Source organism: Rutidosis leptorrhynchoides, chromosome 8 (genome assembly GCF_046630445.1).
Source record: "Rutidosis leptorrhynchoides isolate AG116_Rl617_1_P2 chromosome 8, CSIRO_AGI_Rlap_v1, whole genome shotgun sequence".
In the NCBI taxonomy this organism is placed as follows: Eukaryota; Viridiplantae; Streptophyta; class Magnoliopsida; order Asterales; family Asteraceae; genus Rutidosis; species Rutidosis leptorrhynchoides.
The window spans coordinates 59,208,943-59,233,032 of NC_092340.1; the positions used below are offsets into that span (position 1 = coordinate 59,208,943).

The 24,090-nt window shown below is 35.0% G+C and overlaps 1 protein-coding gene and 1 pseudogene across 1 annotated transcript; both read right to left on the reverse strand.

The window, feature by feature from the left end:
- Positions 1 to 97: 97 nt before the first annotated feature.
- LOC139863442 (chaperone protein ClpB1-like) lies at positions 98 to 1,668 on the reverse strand (annotated as a pseudogene).
- A 1,082-nt stretch (positions 1,669 to 2,750) lies between these two features.
- LOC139861136 (cation/H(+) antiporter 20) lies at positions 2,751 to 9,858 on the reverse strand. Its single transcript, XM_071849434.1, has 6 exons — positions 9,675 to 9,858; positions 8,328 to 8,850; positions 5,707 to 6,209; positions 4,186 to 5,094; positions 3,755 to 4,096; positions 2,751 to 3,546 (listed from the first exon to the last, which is right to left on the reverse strand). Exons 1-6 carry the CDS (start codon positions 9,852 to 9,854, stop codon positions 3,517 to 3,519), a joined length of 2,487 nt encoding a protein of 828 aa, XP_071705535.1. The 5' UTR covers positions 9,855 to 9,858; the 3' UTR covers positions 2,751 to 3,516.
- Between the last annotated feature and the right edge of the window lie 14,232 nt (positions 9,859 to 24,090).

A 24,090-nucleotide genomic window follows, 5' to 3' on the forward strand; every position in this document is an offset into this window, starting at 1 on the left:
AGGTAGTGATGGAGTTATCAAAGATGTTAATTAGAGATGAGATCGATGAAAATGCGACGGTGTATATTGATGCACATACTAATGGGGATGAGTTGAGTTAAAGAGTACATAAGTAACTCAATATATCCGACGACTTCTCCACTCTGCAACACAACTCATCCGCATTCGATGGTACATCAATATACACCGTCGCATTTTCATCGATCTCTTCTCTAATCAACATCTTTGATAATTCCGCCACTACCTTCCTTTCAACCATCTCCTAATTGGTCACGCACTACTCACGTATCAATTTCACACCCAACCAAAATTAGTATACCATATAGTACATTAATCATATAAACTGACTATAGAAAATGTAATGCTTACCTGATCAGAACTACTCTCACGATGTATGACATCTAGTGCTGCCTCGGTTACTTTCAAAGCAACACTTCTATCAGCAAGACGTAGAGTCACGTCTTTCAACTGAAGTCTAGCAACTTCTCGGAGCTGATTATGATAAAGTGGATCAAAAACCACAATTTCATCAAGCATGTTCAGAAACTCGGGATGGAAGTGCTTTTTCACCTGTCATCAAACACATAAGAGTTTAACGCATACAAATATATTATTCATTAGAAGTAGAATTAATTAATTACCATTACGTTACCATATATACTTCCTAGTCAAGGGGTGAAGTCAGCGTGATGTCATACTACTATTTTTTTTAAGAATAAAATATACATTATCATTTTATCTTCTAGTTCATATAATTTAAGCTTACGTCTTGCATCACCATTTCCATAATAGTCGCCTTGTCTGATAACCCTTGTAACAAATATTCGGCACCAAGATTACAAGTCATAATGATAACAGTGTTGGTAAAATCGAATTGTACGACCTTGACCGTTGGTCAACCTTCCATCATCCAACATTTGAAGTAGAGTGTTGAACACAGAACTATGAGTTTTCTCCACCTCATCAAACAATACAACACTGTATGGTCGTCTCCTTACAGCTTTCCGGTGAGTTGTCCACCTTCTTCATGTCCAACATATCTCCTGAAAAACATAACAATAAATACAAACTTCTAGTCAACATCATTTATTATTATTTATATTCATAATTCATAATAACATACTTAAATACTAGAATAAAATTACATGATTTAGCCCGTGGTCCCTTTAACCCTTCAACAACGGCTGTCTTACCCACACCACCAGGTTCCTCAACAATAAGTACCGGATTACTCTTGGTTCGTCTCAATAGAATCATCACCACTCGCCTAATTTCTTCATCTCGGCCGATAACCGGGTCAAGCTTCTCGGCTTGCTCCACAATATCACGACCGTACGTTTAAGTGCTTGAAAATGCGTGTCTCCTCGGCTTTTTTTGTGCTACCTTGACTCTATGAATCACCTTCAAATGTGAGGCATCAGTAGCTTGAATTTGATCTGGTGCAACGGACTGAGAATTAGGTTTTCTAACCCGTTTAGTTGAATTACCCGCCTCTTCAACACCAGCATTGGTTACTTTTTGTTTGAATATATCGTTAGGGTCCACAATTAATGCATTAGCGATATGTAGAGGTGTAGTAAACTGTGCATGACCAGCATCCATATCTAATTCATGAGCTGCTTCCAATGCCTCATTTGTCTTGTCAGTGAATGTATCAGGATTCTTCATCTTTGATTACACTTCCTAAAACATCAAGAAACACAATTACTAAAAATTCAGTCGGTATCATACATAATAAATATTCAAATACGACTAGGAGATTTAGGTAATTATTAAGTTTTCTAACCATTTCAAATTTTTTTAGATTAAAACAATTCAAGTGCATATAAATATGATTTCAATGCTCTGTATCTAGTTCTATATGAAAAAACGAATGATTCAAACGAAATAATACTTATATTACTTGTATCTAATTGCTTATTTCACTCGATTTGCCCTAAATATTACTGTAACATCACCGCATAAGGCAGAGAAAAAAAAATCTATGCTAAATCAAACAGATGGCGCATTAATAACATGAAAAATCCAAAACCGTTACAAAACACAAATCAAGTAATATAGGTATAGCATTACAAATTACAAATACTAATAATAGCATCTTGACATAACGTAAGCATAAGCATAATAATTAATACAATAGATAATGAGCGTACCTTGGTGATATGTTAAAATTCAATCAGAAAGAAACGATTTGGATGTTCCAACTTCGAGTTAATAAACGAGTGCTTTTATGAAAATCGTTTTGGATATGGAGTACCGAATTTTTCTAGAAGCTTCGGATTTGTGTATGGATAGTTGGGTTTGAGTACAGGGTATAGTTAAATTATCAATCCTTGAGGTGTTTGGGTTTTACAAGACTGGTCCAGATATTTTGAAAAGCTACTGTTATGTTCCATTTAACATCTCAAACTTCAAATTTTCACCAGTAGTAAGTAAACAAACATTCAGCACAACACATTATACGGAGTACATATTATCAATTGAGAGTGACTTGAGACTAGCTTCCGGACTCATTCCTTGCTTCGGATTTTGATGGTTTTGCTATGAAAACACTATTCACTCATAGCTTATTAACAGCCCTTAAGTATTTTTTTTCTTTTGTTACATTAATTCTAAGTCTTTTCTTTTAACAACAGCAAATTTTTTATTTTTTTTATTTTTATTTTTTATACTAAAAGCTAGCATAAACTAGACAAACAAAAACATTACATCAAATTATAATAGAAAGGAAAGCTAGGTGTTCTAGCTAGGAGCAAATTTTCTTCTAGCCTTCAACCAAGAAAACGAAAATAAATAAATATTATCTTTAATAGTACCTCTCTTGATTGTATTGAAACCAAAAAAAGTATCGTTACGAAGTCTCCAAATCCACTAAAGAATGGATACGATACAATATAAGTGTGCATTCCTCGAACTCGTTCCTGTTTGCGCACCAAACCAATCGAAGATCTCATTAACCGAATCAAACTCATGCCATAGAACATTCATCTAAATAGAAATGCCATACCATATTGATTTTGACACATTACACGACGACAGAATGTGATCACGCGACTCACACCCAATATTGCAGCTCAGACAAATAATGGTGTCAATATCCAACTCATGAAAAGATAGGTTAAAACAATTAGGAAGACGATCCAGAATAAGTCTCCAAATGATGATATTAACTTTTGATGGAATATGTTTAGACCATCTAGTAGCAATAGAAGTCAAAGGCAAGAAGATAACATCCAGAAAAGTTCTAGTACCTCAAACTGTAAATGTACCGTCCGGTTCCATATTCTAAACTCATTTGTCCCTCTCATTACATAAATGTTGGAATTCAAGTTCTGAAGAAAGTTGTGGTAGTTGACAAGAACCGGGAGGATTATGGAGCCACTCCCATGTAAATGAAGACCCGTTAAACCGATGTAAAAAATGCATTTAATAATGGAGATAGCTGGACGGGTTGGGATGATGATAAAGATGATGAAGATGGTTTTGTTCAGACTCCATCTAATAGTAGAACCGCCATTAATACAAGAAAATCCTATGGAAACTGGTCTGGTGCCGGCTTTCGTTAAGATTAATATGTTCACCAATTTATTCTAAAATTAGCCCAATTTTCTAAAAAGGTGAAATTAATGGGAAAACAATTGTCAAAATACAAAACATATACCATTTTTTTCAGTTTGTGTGCCATCAATCAATATTATAGACATATTACAACACTTATTTTCTTGCCATGTAAAATTATGAGACAGAACTATACCACATTTACAGCCTCTTCAGTTTGGTTTATTACTAAAACTTCTTCTGAATCAACTTTATTATCATGTTGTTGAATCACAAGCACAGATGACACAATACCATGGTTTGAAGAGGCCAAAAGGTCTCCAACCGCTCCAAGTTCTGCGTGTTCTGGCTGTCTATCGGCTAACCGAGCCACCATAGCTGTTGGGAACCTTGCTTTACCTACAACGATTAGATCATACTCACCACTTTTGCCTATCATCAATATGCTCTCAACGATGTTTGATCCGTTGTTTTCTTTGTATTCCACCATCCCTTCCCACTTCCTCTTGAAATCTTCAATCGCCTTCTCATCACGCTCCTGAATTTATAAAAAAAAAAAAATAACAAATTATATTTAGTCACATGAATTTGTTAAAGTATATATAGGTCTGATTAAAGGCAATGTACCTTCTCTTTTTCTGTATCTATGATTGTTGTTGAGAAGATATACTTCTCTCTGCCTTTACTAGTATTGGGCTTTAACCTTAACCCGACACCGTTGTGCTCCGTTGGATCCCCCTCTACAAATCTCAGGACCGTCACATTGACAGCCGGATGCTCCACCATTCTTCCGCACAATTCCAAACACCCCCGATCATCGGGCCCACCAAAAAACATCACACAAACCTTTTGTGCTGCAGTGGTGACGGATCCTAGGTTTTGTCGGGATTCGTCACCAAGGCCTCTGTCGACTAGTATCGCCACCGTGCATTCAGCCTTGTTTAGGACCCTCTGATTAACTAGTCTCCAACCATGGCCAACGTTCTCAATCACGTCTTGACCATCTGTTTTTATCCACCGTTTGTGAAATGGTAATATGATCATTGGAACACTCTTCTCTTTTGCCACGTGGCATATATCCTCGTGCATGGTTGGCAATGCTGAGATGGCAGTTGTGGTCCGGACCACAACTTGGCCCATCTGACAATAGGCTCGAAATGCCACTGCCACTCTCTCATGAAATGCACGGACTCGGTAATTAAACCGGTTGACAAACGGAAGACCGTTTTTCCTGACCCGTTGGACCATCACAATCGAAGAGCTACGTTCAGTGAGCTCAACGAGGTGCATTATGTAGAGCTTGAGCCGAGTCTTGTTCACGGACCGAGTTGATTCAATCAAGTTGATCAATGAATATATGTTCCCCGGGCCATGGACACATGCCAAGACTCGTAGATCACGTTTCTTCCCTGACGATGAGCTTGCGTCCCCGCGCTTACGAGCAGGTTTGTAGATGGCCATGACTGCAGGAGTTGTGATGAAAGTGGTGAAAAGTGCCATGAGGACAAATATTGCAAAAACTTCGTCATTAAGAACCTGCAAAAGTAGTTTACACAACCCATTCTATCAAACATTATAAACATAATCAAATATAATAAGCAAATCAAGAAAAGAACAAATGGTCCAAAAAGTTAACTAAGTTACCAAAATTGTCAATAAAGATAATATAACTTCTACAGATGCTCAAAAAAGATTGTGTTTTTAGTTTGAAACCCGAAAAGGATTAAGATTTCAAAAAGTGTTAAATTGAGGCAAATCGTGCTCATGTGGCTTTTTTTTATATATAATTGCCAATCTATTGAATCCACGTGTACATATCAATTAAAATACCGAGTCCTTGTAAATAAACTGACCGGCATTGAAAATACCTAGTCCACGTACACATATCATTTAAAATACCGAGTCCAGTATTTTAAATGATATGTGATGTGGATTTAACAAATCGGCAATAATAAATAAAAAAAGCCACACAAGCACGATTCACCTCAATTTAACACTTTTTGAAATCGTAATCCTTTTGGGATTCCAAATTAAGTACACAATCATTTTCGGAATCTGGAATTGTCATATTACCTTTATTGACAATTTTGATAACATATATTACATTTTCAGACCATTTGTCCAAACAAGAAATGAAGAAATCGTAACCTTTTTTTCTTTGCCGATGTTAAGAACAATGAGTTCAACCAATCCCTTAGTATTCATCAACAACCCAAGCGTAATCGACTCCCTAACCGGCATCATACACAACACGGCCACCACAAACGTCCCCAAAATCTTCCCACCGCAAGCTGCCGTGATCACCATTGCTAATAAGGCCCATGCCTTCCCTCCACTGATCTTTGTGACGTCGGTTTTCAATCCACTAGAAGCAAAATACAATGGTAGAAGCAATCCGGATACAAAGTCTTCGATCCTTTCTATTAGTTTCTCAGCAAAATCTCCCTTAGGGATGGTTAGTCCGAAGATAAAAGCCCCGAAAATGGAATGTATGCCGATAAGATCAGTAATGAAGCCGGAGACCATAACGGTGGCTAGTGTCAAGCAAATGTAGGCTTCATCTACTGTGTCGTGTTCGGGTGAGCACCTATGAGCCACCCACCTCATGGCCGGCCGGATCACAACCATCATGAAGATCACAAAACCACATCCTGATTATCATGGTATATATAAGTTAAAAGAATTATAAACTTAAAAAAAAAAAAAAGCGACTGTATATGTGGTTTGCAAATTGCAATTTGGAGTAAATTTAACATTACCATTTCTGTACCATGAAACCAAATGCTAATTCATTCATTAATTCATTAAAGGTACACTAGAAAGATTAATAACTTGTTAATATCATCATGACTTGTTATTATCATCATAATGAAATAGTAAGAGGACACGTTACGGTTATAACAGGTTTATGGTTCAAAGTTCAAACATAACTAGCAACATGTTAAAGTTATATAGATGTTCCAAAAAAAAAAAAGAAGCTAGCAGCATGTTTTGGTAGTCGTAAAAAAAGTCGGAAATAGTTTTTATGGGATAAATCAATTAGAGGCTCTGTACATAGAATAAAAATAAGAGAATGCTAAATGCAATTCTTAAAACTATGTTTAAGCATATCATATTTAAGTTTTAAAACTCGGTTGAGTTAATTGAAAAGCATAAATATTCGTTTTAAAATATCAACTTTTCAATATATTTTTGGTATTAGTATTAGTCATGATAACATTTATATATGTTGGCGCATAATCCCTAGTTCTACATATGATATATCATTTGTTTATTTTCGGTTATGTAATACATTTTATATTGTGACTATTGAATCTTTATGTGTGTGTGTTTATATTTTGTCAATAGTTAAGTTGCAAACACAGTCGATCGAGTGAGTTCACTCACTCGACCGACTGAGTCCACACAGTCGCACGACTGTCTTAGACAGTCGACCGACTCTGTCTAATGGCAGTATATATACGGGTTTAGACCTCCATTGTGAGGTTACTCATTCCATTAACCCTAATCCGTGTGTTTTCGTTCTAGTCGTTTTAATATCCACCGAATAATCATGTTAGGAGTCCTTCTAATCTAGTGTTCATCCTAGGTTTGACCAATTCGACACCGACACGACCCGTTATTCGAACCTTGTTTTAGAGTTTTCCGCCTCTAGATCGAGTTACAAACGATTCAAGATCCTTAGTAATTACGTCTACAATATATATAAATGCTTACACGTAATCCTTAAAGCTATCATTTTTTATAAAAATATTTCTCCTCCGGATAGCAGAAAATTTTTAGCCATTTACCTGTTTCGATATTATGTCCGACTAAAAATGGAAACAAATAAAAATATTAAATGACGTAAAAGTTATCATATGACTTCGTGCCATGATAAAATGTTTATGACACCGCCTATCTATTTATTATCTGTTATTATTAATATATAAAATATATAAAATAAATATATAAATATAATTATAAATATAAATATAAATATTTGATCTTTGATAATACCTTCTTTTTTTTTTTTTTTTTTTTTTTTCCTTTTTTCTGGTATTTATTATAATTTTAGTTATTTATATTTAATATTTATTTCCTGGTGTTATAACGACTTTTCCATAGAGTTGCTATCAAACTCTTTTAAGATCAAACTAAAGTAATCGGATAAATTCACAATTCAGACCATCCAGGTAATAGTACCCACTCCGTTCCAATATAAATGTTCACATTTAACTTTTAAAATTTTTCTTTATCAACTTTTATTGTAAATATTTTTATTTATATTAGATATTATTTGATAATGTTTAAATAAATCGCGTTTGAAACACCCAATCTATTTATATAAATTTTATCAAAAATTATGTAACACAAATAAAGATATTTACAGTCAAAATTGACAAAAATGACTTTGAAAGTTAAATGTGGACATTTGTAGTGAGACGAAGGAAGTAGTATTTTTTACATGTATAATGTCTAATTTTGATTTTGACTCTTACTGGCCAACTCAGAATGCTTTAGCAAATCAAAAATTTCACTTGGAATTTCGGTAATAAACTTTTGAGTAATAACAAGGGTTAGCCTATACGATATAGTAACATACTAACATGTACTACAAGTCAAATTTATTATGATATTGTACACAGATGATGGATATATAACTTCTATAACACGTGTTAAAGGTCATTATAACATTTCAAAAAGTTTCACTTTTCTTGTGAGTGCAACATAAATCATGTGAACATCTAACAAAAAGGTAACAAAAAATTCAAAATGAAGCAACAAACCTGAAAGAAGTACCCAAACAGAGATCAACGGACTTTTATGTGGCCCACCTTCTTCTCCATTTCCGGCAAGCGCAACCGCAAGAGCAAGCAAAATCCACGCCACAATATCATTAAAGGCGGCTGCAGCCATAGCAGTCTCACCCACTCGGGTCGTTAATAGCTTAAGTTCGGCTAAAATACGTGCGAGCACAGGGAAAGCTGTTATGGACAATGCCACACCCATAAACACAAGGTATTGTGCGTAACCAACTTTATCAGCTCCATCGATGTTTTTTCGAAAAACGAATGCTATTCCTATTCCGAGAATAAAGGGGACTGAGATCCCGGCTGCTGCTATTACAAAAGCTCGTTTTCCACTACGACGAATTGATTTTAAGTCGAGCTCTAAACCAACTAGGAAAAGGAAGAAGAGTAAGCCTATGCTTGCTACGGATTCAAGGATCGGAGTGCTCCATTTAGGGAAAATTCGGTGCATGTACTCTTGATTTCTACCTAATGCAGATGGCCCCAAAATTATCCCGCCCTATAAATGAAACATACATAAAATTTGTGAACGAATCAAACGGGGTTTTTTCCTTAAATAAAATAAACAACCTATCACAACTTTTTTGTTTACAAGAATAAATTACTCATATGAAAACGATATCGTTTTCTAAAGAAAAACGTCCTCAACAAGAATTACAAAAACAAACTAAACGAGATCTACACGCAAATTATCTATAAACTAACTTCCCTAACCACCCGAAACCTATAAAACAAACTACTAACCAATCAAGACCGACAACTACACGGGGAAAAAAAAAAAGATATACATATACATGTAGAAAATTGCCTTTAATACTTCTCAATTTCATTATACGGTATTCATTGTTAGTTGTATCATATTAATTATCTATTTTAAGGCTCTTTTATCTTCTCAACGTAAATACATAAGGAAAAAAATAAGAATGTAAGGGGTAAAAAAATCATATTTCTTAAACTACATAATTTTATTTATTTTATTTATGGATAATTAAATTGAAACGGATGAAATACTAAAATTGCTTATAAAAGGTTATTATAGTTCCTTAGACGCATATAAGAATTTTGTATGTCCTGAATTTTAGGATTGATCAGCTTTAATACACTATAGAAATTATTCATACACCACTAATAGTCTAATATAATTATGTTTATATGATTTTATATATGATACAATAATAATAATAAATAATATAATGCAAATTAATGATTAGTATATCTGTGATTACTTAATTTTGATGGTGTACAATTACCGACCTATACACATATTATATGAGCAATAATAGTATAAAAGAAGAGTAAGAAATAAGAGAAATGGAAACATACGACGATCTCGGCAATAACTTTGGGTTGACGAAGAGGCTTGAGGAGGAAAGCGAGAGAGCGGCTGAGGGCGAGGACAAGGGCAGTTTGGACAATTAACAAGGGGAAAGCATAGTCAAAAGGATTGTCACCTTGCCAAGCCCCATCTGAAGCAGTTTTTATTGATGTTATGTTCACCGTCATCTCTTATAGCTTTCTCAAGGATCACTAAATTAGGGGCTTCAATTTAGTAGTAGTATAGCGGTATATATATATGGAGACGTGGAACACTCTTACGTGGCAATCTCATGTCAGAACTCTTTTTTCTTTTCAAATTACATCTAGGAAGATTCTAAGCTTGTACAAATTCTAAAAAAGTAATTGGATAACATAGGTGGTATGATATACGGAGTATACACTAATTATAAGAATTTTTGTCTCTTGGATTTTCTTTTCTTTCTTTCTAGTATATATAAATTAACTCAAATTCATTATGTAAACCATTTTTTATAAAGGTTTTGTAATCCTAGCATACATCTGCGGTTTTTAATTCTGACTGTAACGTCAGAAGCAAATACTGTACTTTTTTTGTGATGTGTCAAAGTATTGAAGTTAAATTATTTAAAGGGTAATGACAAATTTGAGTGTAAATTTGTAGTGGGTGGTGTGATTAAATATGATTGGTAATTGTGTATAAAATATATAAAAATTAATGCTCTTTTATGATTTGCTGAAAATCCCTCGACACAATTATTTTACGTCAAATTATTGACTGATGCCCCCTCGCGTCAAAATCTGACACCCGTTAATGATGTCAGGAGCGTCAAAGACGATTCCACCTCATTTGACGGACAAAAGTAACGCTGAATTACAAATAATCTTACAGTCTTACATCTATTATAACTACGACTATTTACTAACTGAACTTCTATCATCCACATCATCATAAAATACTTTAACATTCCTTTAACTTACCCCTCACTATCTTATACTCCCACTTTAAACTTTAACCATTAAAATTATTATTATTTAAATACATATAATTTTACGGCAAGGACTGTTGCAGTCAACAAAAAAAAAAACATGCAGGTCCTACTAACTTGTGTCAAGGATCGTTGCAGCCTTGGTTGGCATGGCTGTTGACGGTGTTGCTCCTTACCCACGCCATCAAGCGGCACTGCTCACCTCCTCTCACTCACCAAGATAGGGATCGGCCTAATTGATTGATTTTATGTTGTAAAAAATATGATTGATAAACTTAGAAAGTAGTTATTCAAAAAAATAAATATCATGAGGGATGAAAAATAAAACAAATATCATGTGGGATTAAAAAATGATGGAGTTATGAGAAAGCAGTGAGTGATGTGAATTTGGTGGAGTTATGAGAAATTAATTTTGTGGTTGATTTCATATTCTATGAAGAAGTTTTTGAAAATTTTATGAAAATATTAACTCGCTCAAGGAAATAATGAAAGTCACAAATATTTCACATTTTTTTTTCTTTTTTTTGAACGCGCGGTTAGGAGTTACTGACGCGGGTTCAAACGCGATGTCGACATCCACCCGCCCGATCATTTCTCTGCTAGATTTTATTACAATCTTACCGCCCTGCAGAAGAAAACTCACACGACGAATCCATACGGCATCGCGTGTATTAATAGTCCCTTGCGTAAGGTCCGAACACAAGACGTCCGCAACCTCCGAGGCCCATGAAATGAACGGGTACCAACCAGAAAAATTTTATAGCGAGTGAGAGTCAAGTTTTGACCTCCCATATGAAAAGACAAATTACTACGAGTACGCCAACTCTTTATTAATTACCACACGGGATGATATGAAACAATCATAATTTAATTTTGTTTTTCTTTTAGACTATTGAGCTACTATGATCAATTGATCTACTTTATATTATAGATTATTTCATATAAATTACGTGGTTCAAACTTCAAATAAACTATATGAGATACAAATGAAGGTGCCTCTAAAAATGATGAGCGATAGTTGACTTGGTTACTTCGATTAAGTGTAGTAAACAAGCTTCGTCTTCATGTGTTTCTTTAATGTTTTGAAAAAGGATGGACTCTTGGGCTTATATTGCAGGACATTGTGTTTGGGCTATACGATCCTTACAAATGGTATCAGAGCTAGGCAATAGCCCCGATGTGGTGGACAGCGCAGTCGGCGCACCCCTGAGCGCACGCAGCGACGTGGCGCGACCCTGGCACGATGAGTTGATCCTGGAAGCCTTGTATCGAAATCTCCCTGCCCTCCCACCAGGTTAAGAGTTTCGAGTTGACGGCGGTAAAGGTTGGATCCGGACTATCGTTGGAGGGGAGGCCCAGATGGACTTGGGTTGGGGGGGGGGGGGGGGTTGTTAGGGTGCAAACCAAAGTCCCACATCGGTCATGGGACAAAACAAGTATATAAGTTTAAGGGAAAGTCATTCTATCACCAATTGATTTTAGAAAAGGATGGACTCTTGGGCTTATATTGCAGAACATTGTGTTTGGGCTATATGATCCTTACAAGGATAATAGGACCCAAAACAACGCAAGTGATTCAACAAGATCACTCACCGATAGTAATTCTACAAGATTACTAACCCACTTAATGAACGAAAGATTATAAATGCAAGAAATGTAAATCGACACAAGAGATAACGTGTGAAATGTCCCGTTCTTATTGATTAAAAACGTTCCATATTAATTGATTTCGTTGCGAGGTTTTGACCTCTATATGAGACGTTTTTCAAAGACTGCATTCATTTTAAAACAAACCATAACCTTTATTTCATCAATAAAGGTTTAAAAAGCTTTACGTAGATTATCAAATAATGATAATCTAAAATATCCTGTTTACACACGACTATTAGATAATGGTTTACAATACAAATATATTACAACGAAATAAGTTTCTTGAATGCAGTTTTTACACAATATCATACAATCATGGACTCCAAATCTTGTCCTTATTTAAGTATGCGACAGCGGAAGCTCTTAATAATCACCTGAGAATAAACATGCTTAAAACGTCAACAAAAATGTTGGTGAGTTATAGGTTTAACCTATATATATCAAATCATAACAATAGACCACAAGATTTTATATTTCAATATACATCCCATACATAGAGATAAAAATCATTCATATGGTGAACACCTGGTAACCGACATTAACAAGATGCATATATAAGAATATCCCCATCATTCCGGGACACCCTTCGGATATGATATAAATTTTAAAGTACTAAAGCATCCGGTACTTTGGATGGGGTTTGTTAGGCCCAATAGATATATCTTTAGGATTCGCGTCAATTAGGGTGTCTGTTCCCTAATTCTTAGATTATCAGACTTAATAAAAATGGGCATATTCGATTTCGATAATTCAACCATAGAATGTAGTTTCACGTACTTGTGTCTATTTTGTAAATTATTTATAAAACATGCATGTATTCTCATCCCAAAAATATTAGATTTTAAAAGTGGGACTATAACTCACTTTCACAGATTTTTTACTTCGTCGGGAAGTAAGACTTGGCCACTGGTCAATTCACAAACCTATAACAATTTATACATATATATCAAAGTATGTTCAAAATATATTTACAAAACTTTTAATACATTTTGATGTTTTAAGTTTATTAAGTCAGCTGTCCTTGTTAGTAACCTACAACTAGTTGTCCACAGTTAGATGTACAGAAATAAATCGATAAATATTATCTTGAATCAATCCACGACCCAGTGTATACGTATCTCAGTATTGATCACAACTCAAACTATATATATATTTTGGAATCAACCTCAACCCTGTATAGCTAACTCCAACATTCACATATAGAGTGTCTATGGTTGTTCCGCAATATATATATAGATGGGTCGACATGATAGGTCGAAACATTGTATACGTGTCTATGGTATCTCAAGATTACATAATATACAATATAAGTTGATTAGGTTATGGTTGGAATAGATTTATTACTAACTTTCACGTAGGTAAAATGAGTAGTTTTTATCAATCTTGTTTTACTCGCCATTTCTTCGTTTCTAATCCGTTTTGAGTGATTCCAGTGGCCACGGTTTCGTATTGAACTTAAATTTATGAATCTAAACAGAAAAAGTATAAGTTTATAGTCAGAAATACAAGTTACAAGTCGTTTTTGAAAGAGGTAGTCATTTCCGTCGAAAGAACGACATCTTGATGACCATTTTGAAAAACATACTTTCACTTTGAGTTTAACCATGATTTTTGGATATAGTTTCATGTTCATAAGAAAAATCATTTTTACAGAAGTATAGCTTTTAAATCAAAGTTTTTCTTAGCTTTTAATTATCCCAACCAAAACAGCCCCCGGTTTTACTACGACGGCGTATATCCAGTTTTATGGTGTTTATCGTGTTTCCGGGTTTTAAATCATTAAGTTAGCATATCATATAGATATAGAACATGTGTTTAGTTGATTTTAAAAGTCTAGTTAGAAGGATTAACTTTATTTGCGAACAAGTTTAGAATTAACTAAACTATGTTCTAGTGATTACAAGTTTATAACGTTGAATAAGACAGCTTTTTATGTATGAATCGAATGATGTTATGAACATCATTACTACCTCAAGTTCCTTGGATAAACCTACTGGAAATGAAAAAAATGGATCTAGCTTCAAAGGATCCTTGGATGGCTTGAAAGTTCTTGAAGCAGAATCATGACACGAAAACAATTTCAAGTAAGATTTCCACTCGAAATAAGATTGTTATAGTTATTGAAATTGAATTAAAGTTTGAATATGATTATTACCTTGTATTAGAAAGATAACCTACTGTAAGTAACAAAGGTTTCTTGATCTTGGATGATTACTTGGAATGGATTCAGAAAACTTGAAAGTAAACTTGCAATCTTGGAAGTATTCTTGATTTTATGAAACTAGAACTTTTGGAATTTATGAAGAACACTTAGAACTTGAAGATAGAACTTGAGAGAGATCAATTAGATGAAGAAAATTAAAGAATGAAAGTGTTTGTAGGTGTTTTTGGTCGTTGGTGTATGGATTAGATATAAAGGATATGTAATTTTGTTTTCATGTAAATAAGTCATGAATGATTACTCATATTTTTGTAATTTTATGAGATATTTCTTGCTAGTTGCCAAATGATGGTTCCCACATGTGTTAGGTGACTCACATGGGCTGCTAAGAGCTGATCATTGGAGTGTATATACCAATAGTACATACATCTAAAAGCTGTGTATTGTATGAGTACGAATACGGGTACATACGAGTAGAATTGTTGATGAAACTGAACGAGGATGTAATTGTAAGCATTTTTGTTAAGTAGAAGTATTTTGATAAGTGTCTTGAAGTCTTTCAAAAGTGTATGAATACATATTAAAACACTACATGTATATACATTTTAACTGAGTCGTTAAGTCATCGTTAGTCGTTACATGTAAGTGTTGTTTTGAGACCTTTAGGTTAACGATCTTGTTAAATGTTGTTAACCCAAAGTTTATAATATCAAATGAGATTTTAAATTATTATATTATCATGATATTATGATATATTAATATATCTTAATATGATATATACATTTAAATGTCGTTACAACGATAATCGTTACATATATGTCTCGTTTCGAAATCCTTAAGTTAGTAGTCTTGTTTTTACTTATGTAGTTCATTGTTAATACACTTAATGATATATTTAATTATCATATTATCATGTTATATATAATATAATAATGTATTAAAATGCTTCATATATATTTAGTAAGACGTGGTTATAACGATAATCGTTATATGTATCGTTTCGAGTTTCATACGTCAATAGTCTCCTTTTTAAGTATATAACTTATTGTTACTATTTTTAATGAGATACTTGATGATCATTATATCATGTTAAACATATATATTTATTCATTTATGTATCATCATGTCATATACAACTTATAGCGTTCGTGAATCATTGGTAAAACTGGGTAATCAGACGTTTACAAAATTTCCGTTTCAATTAACCAAGTCTTAACAAGTTTGATTGCTTAACATGTTGGAAACATTTAATCATGTAAATAACAATTTCATTTAATATATATATATATATATATATATATATATATATATATATATATATATATATATATATATATATATATATATATATATATATAAACATGGAAACGTTCGGGTCACTACAGTACCTACCCGTTAAATAAATTTCGTCCCGAAATTTTAAGCAGTTGGAGGTGTTGACGTATCTTTTGGAAATAAATGCGGGTATTTCTTCTTCATCTGATCTTCACGCTCCCAGGTGAACTCGGGTCCTCTACGAGCATTCCATCGAACCTTAACAATTGGTATCTTATTTTGTTTAAGTCTCTTAACCTCACGATCCATTATTTCGACGGGTTCTTCAATGAATTGAAGTTTTTCATTGATTTGGATTTCGTCCAACAGAATAGTGAGATCTTCTTTAGCAAAACATTTCTTCAAATTTGAGACGTGGAAAGTGTTATGTACAGCCGCGAGTTGTTGAGGTAGCTCCAGTTGGTAAGCTACTGGTCCGACACGATCTATAATCTTGAATGGTCCAATGTACCTTGGATTTAGTTTCCCCCGTTTACCAAATCGAACAACGCCTTTCCAAGGTGAAACCTTAAGCATGACCATTTCTCTAATTTCAAACCCTATATCTTTTCTTTTACTGTCCGCGTAGCTCTTTTGTCGACTCTGGGCGGTTTTCAATCTTTGTTGAATTTGGATGATTTTCTCGGTAGTTTCTTGTATTATCTCCGGACCCGTAATCTGTCTATCCCCCACTTCACTCCAACAAATTGGAGACCTGCACTTTCTACCATAAAGTGCTTCAAATGGCGCCATCTCAGTACTTGAATGATAGCTGTTGTTGTAGGAAAATTCTGCTAACGGTAGATGTCGATCCCAACTGTTTCCGAAATCAATAACACATGCTCGTAGCATGTCTTCAAGTGTTTGTATCGTCCTTTCGCTCTGCCCATCAGTTTGTGGATGATAGGCAGTACTCATGTCTAGACGAGTTCCTAATGCTTGTTGTAATGTCTGCCAGAATCTTGAAATAAATCTGCCATCCCTATCAGAGATAATAGAGATTGGTATTCCATGTCTGGAGACGACTTCCTTCAAATACAGTCGTGCTAACTTCTCCATCTTGTTATCTTCTCTTATTGGCAGGAAGTGTGCTGATTTGGTGAGACGATCAACTATTGCCCAAATAGTATCAAAACCACTTGCAGTCCTTGGCAATTTAGTGATGAAATCCATGGTAATGTTTTCCCAATTCCATTCCGGGATTTCGGGTTGTTGAAGTAGACTTGATGGTTTCTGATGCTCAGCTTTGACCTTAGAACACGTCAAACATTCCCCTACGTATTTAGCAACATCGGCTTTCATACCCGGCCACCAAAAATGTTTCTTGAGATCCTTGTACATCTTCCCCGTTCCAGGATGTATTGAGTATATGGTTTTATGAGCTTCTCTAAGTACCATTTCTCTCATATCTCCAAATTTTGGTACCCAAATCCTTTCAGCCCTATACCGGGTTCCGTCTTCCCGAATATTAAGATGCTTCTCCGATCCTTTGGGTATTTCATCCTTTAAATTTCCCTCTTTTAAAACTCCTTGTTGCGCCTCCTTTATTTGAGTAGTAAGGTTTTTGTGAATCATTATATTCATAAATTTTACTCGAATGGGTTCTCTGTCCTTCCTGCTCAAGGCGTAGGCTACCACATTTTCCTTCCCCGGGTGGTAACCAATCTCAAAGTCGTAATCATTCAACAATTCAATCCACCTACGCTGCCTCATATTCAGTTGTTTCTTATTAAATATGTGTTGAAGACTTTTGTGGTCGGTATATATAATACTTTTGACCCCATATAAGTAGTGCCTCCAAGTCTTTAATGCAAAAACAACCGCGCCTAATTCCAAATCATGCGTCGTATAATTTTGTTCGTGAATCTTCAATTGTCTAGACGCATAAGCAATCACCTTCGTTCGTTGCATTAATACACAACCGAGACCTTGCTTTGATGCGTCACAATAAATCACAAAATCATCATTCCCTTCAGGCAATGACAATATAGGTGCCGTAGTTAGCTTTTTCTTCAATAACTGAAACGCTTTCTCTTGTTCATCCTTCCATTCAAATTTCTTCCCTTTATGCCTTAATGCAGTCAAGGGTTTTGCTATTCTGGAAAAGTCTTGGATGAACCTTCTGTAGTAACCAGCTAGTCCTAAAAACTGGCGTATGTGTTTCGGAGTTTTCGGGATTTCCCACTTTTCAACAGTTTCTATCTTTGCCGGATCCACCTTAATACCTTCTTTGTTCACTATGTGACCGAGGAATTGAACTTCTTCCAACCAAAATGCACACTTTGAAAACTTAGCGTACAATTCTTCCTTCCTCAATACTTCTAACACCTTTCTCAAATTTTCACCGTGTTCTTGGTCATTCTTTGAGTAAATAAGTATGTCATCAATGAAAACAATGACAAACTTGTCAAGGTATGGTCCACACACTCGGTTCATAAGGTCCATGAACACAGCTGGTGCATTAGTTAAACCAAACGGCATGACCATAAACTCGTAATGACCGTAACGTGTTCTGAAAGCAGTCTTTGGAATATCATCTTCTTTCACCCGCATTTGATGATACCCGGAACGAAAGTCAATCTTTGAATAAACAGACGAGCCTTGTAGTTGATCAAATAAGTCGTCGATTCTCGTTAGTGGGTAGCGGTTCTTGATGGTAAGTTTGTTCAACTCTCGGTAGTCGATACACAACCTGAATGTACCATCTTTCTTCTTGACAAACAAAACAGGAGCTCCCCACGGTGATGTGCTTGGTCGAATGAAACCACGCTCTAAAAGTTCTTGTAATTAGCTTTGCAGTTCTTTCATCTCGCTGGGTGCGAGTCTGTAAGGGGCACGAGCTATTGGTGCAGCTCCTGGTACAAGATCTATTTGAAATTCAACGGATCGATGTGGGGGTAATCCTGGTAATTCTTTCGGAAATACATCGGGAAATTCTTTTGCTACGGGAACATCATTGATGCTCTTTTCTTCAGTTTGTACTTTCTCGACGTGTGCTAGAACAGCATAGCAACCTTTTCTTATTAGTTTTTATGCCTTCAAATTACTAATAAGATGTAGCTTCGTGTTACCCTTTTCTCCGTACACCATTAAGGGTTTTCCTTTTTCTCATATAATGCGAATTGCATTTTTGTAACAAACGATCTCTGCTTTCACTTCTTTCAACCAGTCCATACTGATTATCACATCAAAACTCCCTAACTCTACTGGTATCAAGTCAATCTTAAATGTTTCGCTAACCAGTTTAATTTCTCGATTCTGACATATATTATCTGCTGAAATTAATTTACCATTTGCTAATTCGAGTAAAAATTTACTATCCAAAGGCGTCAATGGGCAACTTAATTTAGCATAAAAATCTCTACTCATATAGCTTCTATCCGCACCCGAATCAAATAAAACGTAAGCAGATTTATTGTCAATAAGAAACGTACCCGTAACAAGCTCCGGGTCTTCCTGTGCCTCTGCCGCATTAATATTGAAAACTCTTCCGCGGACTTGTCCATTCATGTTCTCCTGGTTCGGGCAATTTCTAATAATGTGGCCCGGTTTTCCACATTTATAACAAACTACATTGGCATAACTTGCTCCGACACTACTTGCTCCGCCATTACTCGTTTCGACACCATTTGTTCCTTTAGTTCTGTTAACCCCTGGTCCGTAGACCTCACACTTCACCGCGCTATGACCATTTCTTTTACACTTGTTGCAAAATTTGGTGCAGAACCCCGAGTGATACTTTTCACACCTTTGGCATAGCTGCTTCTGATTGTTATTGTTGTTGCGGTTATTATTGCTGTTGGGATGATTGTTGTAGTTGCTGCTGTTGTTATTGTTGTTGTTGTTGTTGTTGTTGGGCCGTTTGTTGTAGTTGCGATTGATGTTGCGATTGTTGGGATAGTTGTTGCAATTATTGTTGTAATTGCTGTTGTTGTTGTATTGGTGATTCTTATCACCGTTTTCCTCCCACTTTCTTTTGACTTGCTTCACATTGGCCTCTTCAGCAGTCTGTTCTTTAATTCTTTCTTTAATCTGGTTCACTAGTTTGTGAGCCATTCTACATGCCTGTTGTATGGAGGCGGGCTAGTGTGAACTTATATCTTCTTGGATTCTTTTCGGTAATCCTTTCACAAACGCGTCGATCTTCTCTTCCTCATCTTCGAACGCTCCCGGACACAATAGGCACAATTCTGTGAATCGTCTTTCATACGTGGTAATATCAAATCCTTGGGTTCGTAACCCTCTAAGTTCTGTCTTGAGCTTATTGACCTCGGTTCTGGGACGGTACTTCTCGTTCATCAAGTGCTTGAATGCTGACCACGGTAGTGCGTAAGCATTATCTTGTCCCACTTGCTCTAGATAAGTATTCCACCATGTTAACGCAGAACCTGTGAAGGTATGCGTAGCGTACTTCACTTTGTCCTCTTCGGTATACTTACTTATGGCAAACACCGATTCGACCTTCTCGGTCCACCGTTTCAATCCGATCGGTCCTTCAGTTCCATCAAATTCCAAAGGTTTACAGGCAGTGAATTCTTTGTAGGTGCATCCTACACGATTTCCTGTACTGCTAGATCCAAGGTTATTGTTGGTATGTAGCGCAGCCTGTACTGCGACTATGTTTGAAGCAAGAAAGGCACGAAATTCCTCTTCGCTCATATTCAAGGTGTGTCGAGTAGTTGGTGCCATTTCCTTCAAAATAGTCAAATGAAACAATTTAATCATACAGAATATTAAGAGTAGTCAATAGTATCTCGTAGCATAATATGAACTCATTTATAAAAGCTTTTCTTCATATTAGCGTTTTATAAATTTAAATTCGGGTAGTACCTACCCGTTAAGTTCATACTTAGTAGCTAATATACAATTCAACTACTACAATTCTATATGAAAAACTGATTATAATAATATTTCGCGTTCAAACTTTTACACAATATTTTACAAACTTACAATACCGCTTATTTTACATATAGCATGAAATATAGCACACAATAAATTTGATACAAGATGGTTGTGAAGATAATTCTAGCTAGTACACAAGTCGTTCAGCAAAGGCAATAAAGACACGTAATTCATACGTCCAGAAATAAGTCATGCATTCTGGTTTTACTAGGACTACTTCCCATCCTTGGTCTTGTGGAACATAACCGTTATGGCCGTTGATAAGACAGCGTGTTGTAACTTCGTTAAAGGGACGAGGGTTACGTAATGACCAACAGTCTTGTAATAACCTAAAAACCTCATTTTTTACCCCAATTACCGACTCCGACACTTGTGGGAACGTTTTGTTTAATAGTTGTAGCCCGATGTTCTTTTTCTCACTTTGGTGAGAAGCGAACATTACTAACCCGTAAGCATAACATGCTTCTTTATGTTGCATGTTAGCCGCTTTTTCTAAATCATGAAGTCCTATATTTGGATACATTGAGTCAAAATAATTTCTTAACCCGTTGCGTAAAATAGCATTTGGGTTCCGCGCAATATATGCGTCAAAGTAAACACATCGTAACTTATGGGTTTCCCAATGTGATATCCCCCATCTTTCAAACGAAAGTCTCTTATAAACCAAGATATTCTTGGAACGTTCTTCGAATGTCTTACAAACTGATTTCTCCGTAAATAGTTGTGCCGAAGAATTCTGACCGACTCTAGACAAGATTTCATCAATCATGTCTCCGGGTAGGTCTCTTAAAATATTGGGTTGCCTATCCATTTTGTATTTTTATACTGTAAAATAGACAAGAGTTAGATTCATAAAAAAAAATACTTATTAATACAAGCAATTTTTACATATATCATAAAGCATAAGCACACTATATTATATATATTACACCACACGAATACAACTATCTTATTCCGACTCGCTCGTTTCTTCTTCTTCGGTTTTGGTTCGTTTTGACAAGTTTCTAGGGATATATGATGTTCCCCTAATACGAGCCGTCGTTTTCCACATTGGTTTAGAAAAACCTGGTGGTTTAGAGGTTCCCGGGTTATTGTCACAACTTAAGAAATACGGGTGTTGACGATACATATAAAGTTAATCGGGTTTGGAATCAAATTTCTCTATTTTTATGCCCTTTCCCTTATTGTTCTCTTTTGCCTTATTAAATTGTGTTGGGGTAATTTCTATAACATCATCGGATTCCTTGTCAGGATCCGATTCATCGGAGAATTGGTAATCCTCCCAATACTTTGCTTCCTTGGCGGAAACACCATTGACCATAATTAACTTTGGTCGGTTGGTTGAGGATTTTCTTCTACTTAACCGTTTTATTATTACCCCCACTGGTTCTATTTCTTCTTCCAGTTCCGATTCTTCTTCCGGTTCCGATTCTTCTTCCGGTTCCGACTCTTCTTCCGGTTCCTCTTCGGGAACTTGTGAATCAGTCCACGAATTATTCCAATTTATATTCGACTCTTCATTATTATTAGGTGAGTCAATGGGACTTGTTCTAGAGGTAGACATCTATCACATAATATCAAACACGTTAAGAGATTAATATATCACATAATATTCACATGTTAAAAATATATAGTTTCCAACAAAATTTGTTAAGCAATCATTTTTCAAGTAAACACGGTCGAAGTCCAGACTCACTAATGCATCCTAACAAACTCGATAAGACACACTAATGCAAAATTCTGGTTCTCTAAGACCAACGCTCGGATACCAACTGAAATGTCCCGTTCTTATTGATTAAAAACGTTCCATATTAATTAATTTCGTTGCGAGGTTTTGACCTCTATATGAGACGTTTTTCAAAGACTGCATTCATTTTAAAACAAACCATAACTTTTATTTCATCAATAAAGGTTTAAAAAGCTTTACGTAAATTATCAAATAATGATAATCTAAAATATCCTGTTTACACACGACTATTAGATAATGGTTTACAATACAAATATGTTACAACGAAATAAGTTTCTTGAATGCAGTTTTTACACAATATCATACAAGCATGGACTCCAAATCTTGTCCTTATTTAAGTATGCGACAGCGGAAGCTCTTAATAATCACCTGAGAATAAACATGTTTAAAACATCAACAAAAATGTTAGTGAGTTATAGGTTTAACCTATATATATCAAATCGTAATAATAGACCACAAGATTTCATATTTCAATATACATCCCATACATAGAGATAAAAATCATTCATATGGTGAACACCTGGTAACCGACATTAACAAGATGCATATATAAGAATATCCCCATCATTCCGGGACACCCTTCGGATATGATATAAATTTCGAAGTACTAAAGCATCCGGTACTTTGGATGGGGTTTGTTAGGCCCAATAGATCTATCTTTAGGATTCGCGTCAATTAGGGTGTCTGTTCCCTAATTCTTAGATTACCAAACTTAATAAAAAGGGTATATTCGATTTCGATAATTCAACCATAGAATGTAGTTTCACGTACTTGTGTCTATTTTGTAAATTATTTATAAAACCTGCATGTATTCTCATCCCAAAAATATTAGATTTTAAAAGTGGGACTATAACTCACTTTCACAGATTTTTTACTTCGTCGGGAAGTAAGACTTGTCCACTGGTCGATTCACAAACCTATAACAATATATACATATATATCAAAGTATGTTCAAAATATATTTACAAAACTTTTAATACATTTTGATGTTTTAAGTTTATTAAGTCAGCTGTCCTTGTTAGTAACCTACAACTAGTTGTCCACAGTTAGATGTACAGAAATAAATTGATAAATATTATCTTGAATCAATCCACGACCCAGTGTATACGTATATCAGTATTGATCACAACTCAAACTATATATATATTTTGGAATCAACCTCAACCCTGTATAGCTAACTCCAACATTCACATATAGAGTGTCTATGGTTGTTCTGCAATATATATATAGATGGGTCGACATGATAGGTCAAAACATTGTATACGTGTCTATGGTATCTCAAGATTACATAATATACAATATAAGTTGATTAGGTTATGGTTGGAATAGATTTATTACTAACTTTCACGTAGGTAAAATGAGTAGTTTTTATCAATCTTGTTTTACTCGCCATTTCTTCTTTTCTAATCCGTTTTGAGTGATTCCAGTGGCCACGATTTTGTATTGAACTTAACTTTATGAATCTAAACAGAAAAAGTATAAGTTTATAGTCTGAAATACAAGTTACAAGTCGTTTTTGAAAGAGGTAGTCATTTCCGTCGAAAGAACGACATCTTGATGACCATTTTGAAAAACATACTTTCACTTTGAGTTTAACCATGATTTTTGGATATAGTTTCATGTTCATAAGAAAAATCATTTTTATAGAAGTATAGCTTTTAAATCAAAGTTCTTCTTAGCTTT